Here is an 8,070-nt window from a genome sequence, read left to right as displayed (position 1 = left end):
TTGACTTTAGATCACGACAAGCAGTTAGTTGAACTTGAAAACTGGGTGCACTGATGAACACGTTACGGTTCCTGGCCTTTATTTATTCACAAGAAATCTGACTTTATACTGTGCTGAGCAGCTCTAAAAACTCTTCTTGAGCTCACAGGACCTATAATTATGTAGAGAACATTATCAGCAGCCATTGATGGCTTTCACCCCCAAACTTATGAATATATGTAACAGTGATTTTAGAGTTTGTTAACAAGCTGACAGGTCCTATTTGGTCCAGCTATTTTTTTAATTCTTGTTTATTTTTATTACTGGCATTATGCCAGAAACACAGCCAGTACTTTAAAGTTAAAAACTAAGCTAAGACATGATTTATCACTTACACCTGTATTTGTATCTTTTTGTTCTAGACAATATTAGTACAGAAACAAAATTACAATGGAGTTTGTCTGCTCTCTCCAAACAAGGTAAGTCTGAATTTACTTATGAATCCTAATAACTGGATTTAGCTCTGTTTTCAGATAGTGTACAATGTATCTCACGATTAAAATGAATACTTTTCATTCACATTACTGAAGAGCAGGGAGTCAATAGATCCAACATATTTTCAGTTAAGCTACTGGTTAGATAAGAATCCAAAAAGGTCAGGTAACAATCCTAATCCTGTTAAATTTATAGAGGCAAATCTTATCCCATAAACATTTTAGGGTCAGAATTATCTAGAACTTTTTGGAAGGTTTATAGCATAGGCTAGAAATACCTAAACTAGCTTTAAAAGGATAGAAATGCCTTTTATAGTCTCTTCTCCATTACTTACTATGTAGCCTAGCATAAGACTGCATGCTGGAGATTTCAGCAGTTTCAGGTATCCACTAGCCACAAGCTCCCAGAAATGGTCACATACTGTGAAGAAACTTCCATCATGCCAGTTTTCACTTTCTTCTCCCTCATTTATCAGGCAGGGGCAGAAACTTGCAGGAGGGGTGCTTATGAGGGCCAAGCAGTGGAAGGGAGAAGTATGAAGATCACACAATGGGCTTAAAAGAGGCAATGCTGGAAGAACTGGATCAGAGTTTTGGGGAGTCAAACTTGTTTCTAATGGGAATGTTGCAGGCAGGATGACTACTAATCATCACTTGAGAAAGGTTTTCTTGTGATTTCATTTTAAAAATTGTTATTCTTTTTAGCACACACAGCAAACAGAACCTGTTTGGATGTGAACAAGGAGTGTGTTGAAGATGAAGTATGTAACAAACAGTTGTCCCTGTACCTTAAGGTTTGCTCAGTAAATAAGAAATGCAACATGGAAGAATGTCAAGCAGCCATAAGATTCTTCTATCAAAACATGCCTTTTGAAGTTGCCCAAATGATGACATTTTGTGATTGTATCCAGCCTGATGAATCCTGCCACAGAGCCAGAGAACTTCTTCATGGCAAGCCCTGTGCAGTTACTGCAGTTCCACCCCCATCATGTCTGAATGTAATCCATGTGTGTGAAGAGAATGAACTGTGCAGGTAAGCAGAAGAAAGATTTTGCCCAGTAATGTGCTTTTGAATAATGATTTGATCAAAAAAAATTTATATATATGCCATATATCTCATCTATAACGAAATTATTTTCTGCATGTTATTTACTGTATATCATCACTTGTGTTTGACATCTTCACAGATGTCTGCATCAACTGTGGTAATTCCACAAGTAAAATGAAAAGGTTCATTTTCAGAAAGGTCTGGAATCTAGTGTGGGTTTTTCTTCTGCCTGTTTCATGACGCTTAACACCATTTCTGCTGGACAAACTATGCCATTGCATATTTTCATTACCACTTTCTTCAGATAACACCGGCCTGTCTGCACCTTTGCCCTCTAGCAGTTTGCACAAATTGTGCAGCAGACCAGACAAAGTTTGTTTGGTTGAAGTAATTACCTCTTCCACCACAGAGTCTGACCCTTTGTACCCAACGGCCATACAACGAACTTGGCCCATTCAGAAAACTGTCATCTTATTCATCTCAAGCGTACTGATACTTGGAACAAGCTGCCCTGAAACATGCACAGACCACCAAACTCATGAAGAATAATGCAGTTTTCAGATTTGATTTTATTTTAGAAAACATGCAACAGGATTAGTCCGTATTTGTAGTTTTGCCACCACTTAATTGCCACCATTTGTGGATGGTCAGTTGGCTCACTTCGGTTTTCAGTGCAGTCACCGGTTCCCTTGTGGATTAGACCTGAGTTTTACCTCAAAGCTGTGCTCAAATTAACCTTCAGTCAACAAACCAGGAGGCCAAAAGATGCTTTCAGGTCTGTGCAGGCTCTTCAGATTGATGTCAGTGGGAATTGCCCCCTTTCATGTCAAGAAGAATTGGGCTACAAATGTATGTCTGTGCATGTGCATGTGTACACATGCAATATCATAATGGAGACTTGCTGAATTACCCATTATTTTGGGAACATTAATGTTTCCTGGCACTGTCAATAAATGGATATAATTAGCAAAATTACTCTGTGAATTATGGCTAGCCATATCTATAAATCAGGAGGCGAATAAAAATAATTCCATTAGCACAGAGGTGGCATCTGCTTTGAAACCTTTGCTTGTGTAATGAAAAGATTTACAATAATGTCTTAGCTGGTATTGTAACAGTCCATGTTTTTCCATGTGACTTGCTTGTTTACAGCTACACAATATCAACAGTAAATTAATAGCCTAATTTTATGATTAAGGAAGTAATATTTTAATAGGTTAATGTACAATATACAACAACAGTTTACCTTTATCGTCCCCTAATACTTAATGTAAGTGATAAATTAGTTTCTAATTAATATCTACAGATTTCCTAGTTAACTTGTAATAGATGTTTTCTATTGTCATACATAGTGCATTAAAGGCCAATTTTATTCTATCCTGAGAGTAAATAAACTGAAATTATTTGAGATTATTGAGCTGGGAAACAAGTTAATTCTTCTCGTAACTTATCTCTGCTATCAATTAATCTTGAAGGTCAACTGAATTACTTCTAATTTTTCCTGATCCTTGGACATTTTGTATTTTGTTAGCATTCAGGGGGAGGAGGGGTTGGCATTGGATGTAGATTACTTTATGTAAAATAAGTTGAATATTCATTCTTCCTTCACACTGCCCAACAAATTGATTCACTAGTACGGCACCTGTTTTGGTCTCATTGTGACAACTGGTCTAATTCCTCTAACTGTATTTCTTCTCTGAGGATCTGAGACTGTTGGTATTCACACTGATTTTTGCTGGACCCTGGGAAATCTCCAGAGTGCTGATTAGAAGTGCACTTGCTTTTTCTCAAAAACTTTTTCAGTAAAAACAAGTTTTTCCTCAAATTACAATTTTGCAGATTTCACTCAAACCAATGAGGTGTAAATCAGAGAAGAGTTTAGGCCAGCTATCACAGAAGATTGTGATTTTTAAGGCTTGAGTGGTAATCAAGTGGTAAATGTGTGTATAGACAAATGTGTGTATAGTGGTAAATGTCTATACAAGTGGTCTCTTTTCACGATGATCCTTAAATGTCTTTTTGTGAAATCACAGAGTTTTTAAACTGTCATTGTATACTTCTTTTTTTTCCACCAGGAAAAAATACACAACTTTTCGGTCAAAGTGTTGGAGACACGTGACAAAAAAATGCTACGATGATGAAGCTTGTCTTGAAACTTTAATCAAGGGTGACATGCCCTGTTCTGCAAATGCTGACTGCAAAGCAGCCTACATTAGCAACTGGGGCACGATGCTGCGCGTGGAGTGCACCTGCCAGAATTTACTTCCCACAGAGCAGCCTTTGTGCAAGCTCTTCCATCACATGCTTCACAGCAAATCCTGCTTCAGTGAGTTACGTGAGTAACACATAAAACTTAGTTTTAAGGAGTATTGAAATGCTGACTTACACCAGATCTTTACTATATCTTTGCTACCACTGATTTCAACAAGATTTATATCTGCGGGTTTTTTAATCCAAATCAAAATACAAATTGCATATACAGTTTTTTCCTCTGGTCTTGGGAAATATTTTGTATTAGTAGTAAATCAATAAAATTGACTGCATGAATTGAACTTACCGGAATAACAATAAAAGAACAATTTCTGGGTTCTATACTATTACGCAGATAAGAAAAATCCAAAGCCTTCCTGTCATTGGCTTAATGTTGTACTTTGGTACACTGTTTTTACAAATAATATGACATATTATGTTGGCTTTTCTTTCTTTTCTTCTTGGAGTCTAAATATTAGTATAGCTTACACACATTTAGCAACAGACTTCATTCCACAGAAAATAACTTCAACGATTTACATAGGACCTCTCAAAGAAAATGCTGCTGTGAATGGAAGCTTCAGGATTTGGCCTTCAGTAAAAACACTGTGGTTAACTCAGATGAAATGTATGTACTTTGTCAGAACCAGTAAAGCCTTTCATGTGCTAAATCACCTACTTATTTTTGTTAAATGTAAAAGTCCTTGCCAAGTCTTTGTTTAAGAGAAAATTTAGTGCAATAAATGGCAACGTGGGAGCAAATATTCATGTTTTAGTCTGAATCAGGAGTGTGCCTTCGAAGCAAATCCTCTGTTTGTCCCCACTTATTGTTCTTTGGGCTACATCACTGGGTGGTTCCTGGACTCCTGCAGTGAAGGAAGTGAACTCCTGAAGTTCACTCCTAAAAGTGAACCTGAAGGTTCATCTGCCGCCTCTGCAATGCTCCAGCTACTTCCAGGCATTCGGTCCATGGACCAGATTAAAGATCAATGTACCCTCTGCTCCTCAAATTTCTATCTATCACACCAGCTATTTTGCTGTATAAATCCCCTAAATATACACTACTTGCTAGTGCATCATACTCTATGCCAGTCGTCTTCTATATGTAATTATATATATTCTCAACCTAGCTTGGGAGAGGTAACTATATCTAATGATTTCAATGAAAAGCAATGACTATTTCATAGTTCCATCTGATGGACTGTCTTTTAAAAACATGTATTAATTGCATGCATGTGTTTCATTGAATGAATTAGCTAATTTTTTAGTGGCCAAAATGTTACCGCTGATAAGGGTGTAATTCTTTTCTTGTCACTCCAAGTCTACCCAGAAATTAAAATCAAGTTGCTGAAACAGTGCCCTTAAGCTTAGTTTATCACTACTAAAATTCAGGCTTGTAGAAAAGACTAAAAATCATATAACAGCTCCCCTGGAAAAGTGGTACCATACACACTTAGATTTGAGACTCCTGGCAGTGATTTTGCTGATGAATGTTATTTATTTGTTTGCTTGCTTTATGGCTGCATTTAGTGGTCCAAATTAGTGATCACATCATCGTGTTAGTTATTCTTTACCTACAAAGCAAAAAGATGACCCTCATGTCATAATAATCAAATAAATGCTCATGAGCTTTTGCCATTCCCTGAAGCAGTCTCAGGATAAAATGTGGTTTTTTTGTGATGGAAACTTCCCTAACCTAATAGGGATTGAAGAACAGATGCTTGCTTGTTCCTGTGGTGCGACGAATTCCTGCTAGTTAAACAAAAACTGTTTGGGGATCCAGGGCCTTTGGCTGAGTAAAGGATTGGCACCTTCTCTACAGAACATTTGCAGAGTCTTGTGAATCTTGCTTTTGTTTTTTCTAGATGTCTAGTTGTAATGCAGCTAAACTGAAGACAGAGATGATTATGGGTTTGATTGTAAGGCACAGTGTTAAATGCCATTGTCTGCACGGCAGTTCAGAGACGTGGAGTGAGTGCTCTGTTGCAGATCTCATCCAACCCCTTCTGCTAACTCGTTCATCTGCCTGGGTGTGAAGTTTGGATAACTTTCACTCTTACAGTGGTGATGACTTTTAACATTGAAGTCTTTCTGAATGGGCAAATACCTAGGGCTAGCAAAAGGGATCTTTGCCTCTAGAACTGGTGTGAACAGACCAGCAAGTGGTGTTTACACCATCACATCTTCCTACTCTTGTACGGCACTGCCTTGCTACAAGTGTTTGCTTTTCGGGCTGTGCTTACAGGATTAAAGTTTGCTGCAGACTCAGTAAAAGGCAAGAACTGTGAGTAACTGGCTGCTATAAGAGACAGAAACACAGCATGGATCGGTGCCAATGTAGGATCAGTGTCACAATGGGAATAAGCAAAAATGCCAGTGACAGAAAGTAAAAAGTTAAGTTTCCAAAATATTTTAACTCCAGGTTGTACTTTTGGATCTCACAGAAAAAAATACATTAGAAAGAGATTTAGTCCATTGCTATTTAGACAATGTTCCAGGCTGCAAATATGAGCCTTTGTTGTATTGTTTTCATTCCTCTAGGGAATGAAAATTTCTCAGCTTACAGTTCATGTGAGTGACCATGCATAGTTTTGTATGGTTTACCCTCTTGCTCTGCAAACTTAGGTAAACCTTTTATTGTTCATTTCAACAGAAGATATATATTTTCAGATACATTCATGAAATTATGCCCACTAAGAGGACAGGCCTTTGTGAAAAGCTCGATTGAGGTCTAGCAATTCATTTGGAGAATAAGCTCTGCCTTTTGGAAATGACTTCAAACTACTACGCATTTCTCATCAGTTCTATATTGGTTTGGTGGGCCCAATTCTTTTGGTGGGCCTATTTCTAAAATAGTTTACGTGAAAAGAGAATTTATGCTGTTTTGCGGCAGAGGATATTTTTAAAGCACGCTTGCCCCCCGTAAGACAAACTACAGGGGAAGTTTAACTGAGATGTCGAAGGAAGATCTCTCATTCACTCATTCACTTTGTTCATCGAGGAGCAGTAAACAATATTTTTGAATAGCTGCCTTTATGAATTCTGTGACTCTTATCAAAACACCAAACAGCAATATTCACTTGAATTATTATTTTAAAGTAATATTTTGAATGGATATTTGCTTTCCAATATTCAGGTCAAATTTCCATTAAGAAGAAAGGTTTCCATTGGGTAAATACAGAAATGCCAGGAGAAAAGCTTTCCAGAGCACAGCTCCATTCTTCTTCAATTAATGGTGAGTTTGGGAAAACCACTCCATGATTTTCTTAGAAGTACTCTTGAAATTTCCCTCGTGTATGATAGGGAAGACTAAAGGTTGGGTCCCTTGGGTGGGTTCAGGCAAGTGAGCTCTACTTGTTGCTCCCCCCTTCAACATAATGTGGAAAAATCTCTCTACCTGTTTGGCTTAGCTTATATAACCACAAAATAAAGATAATGAGACTGAATCAATTTCTCTGATAAGTGGTTTTGAAATAGATGTCTCACAATCACTATATTATAATTGGGGAAAATTAAGCTATTAAGCCCGCCAGAGCCTGACTCTCCGTACAGTCATTAGAGAGTAGTAGTCATAATGTGTAATATAAGTTATTAGCTTTGATGTCACACCTACTTCTCTCCTATCCCTCTTGACTTTTTGTGCCATAGTAGTTACAACAACGAAATTAGGAAGCCACAGTAAGTGGTCTGAGAAGGGGCTTGTGTTACACTCCATCAGACTTTACCTTCTCATGCAACAGAAGGGCATGCAATTGTGGATCATGATATCCCATGGGCTGAAGAGCTGCATCTGGTTTTATTTCCATGCATTTACAGTAAGCAATTAAGTGACATAAAGTTAAAGGATATTGAATTAATATACAAATTTTCTCATGGTTGAAATAATATTAATTTTATATTCCCTTTTGAAGGACCCAATTACAGAGTGAGAACACTGAAGAGCTTAATGCACAAATATCGACTCTAACGAGAATTACCTGTTCTACTTTGCGTGGGGCAGATTACAATACTCCAGACATTACTATGAATTAGTTCCCAGAACCGTTCATACTGAACACTTTTAACAGTGAAAAAAATAATTCAAGCCCTGCATGCAGTACAAAATTAAGGGACTTCTGTCATCTCTATCCTTCAACTATTGCTGAAGTGGGTAACCTGGGAAGTATAAAAATAGATTCATGGGAATGGGATTCCTGAGACCTGTATGTGAATAATTAAGCATTCAGCTGTAATTTTAGCATTTAAATTACTTAAGAATCATGCATGTCATCCAAGTGCTCTGTGTAGCCAAAGAAGAAA

At 37.4% G+C, this 8,070-nt stretch overlaps 1 protein-coding gene across 1 annotated transcript in view; it reads left to right on the top strand.

Moving 5' to 3' along the window:
• The window catches only part of GFRAL (GDNF family receptor alpha like), a 24,634-nt gene extending 20,770 nt beyond the window's left edge, over positions 1–3,864 (top strand). Inside the window, exons 7-9 of the mRNA XM_009333255.1 lie at positions 402–458; positions 1,179–1,506; positions 3,597–3,864. Of these exons, the coding sequence (XP_009331530.1) occupies positions 402–458; positions 1,179–1,506; positions 3,597–3,864 (653 nt within the window). The remainder of the gene's footprint in view (positions 1–401; positions 459–1,178; positions 1,507–3,596) is intronic.
• Positions 3,865–8,070: the final 4,206 nt, after the last annotated feature.

Source organism: Pygoscelis adeliae, unplaced genomic scaffold, assembly GCF_000699105.1.
Source record: "Pygoscelis adeliae isolate BGI_AS28 unplaced genomic scaffold, ASM69910v1 Scaffold57, whole genome shotgun sequence".
Classification (NCBI taxonomy): domain Eukaryota; kingdom Metazoa; phylum Chordata; class Aves; order Sphenisciformes; family Spheniscidae; genus Pygoscelis; species Pygoscelis adeliae.
This window is presented reverse-complemented; position numbering and strand designations above follow the sequence as displayed.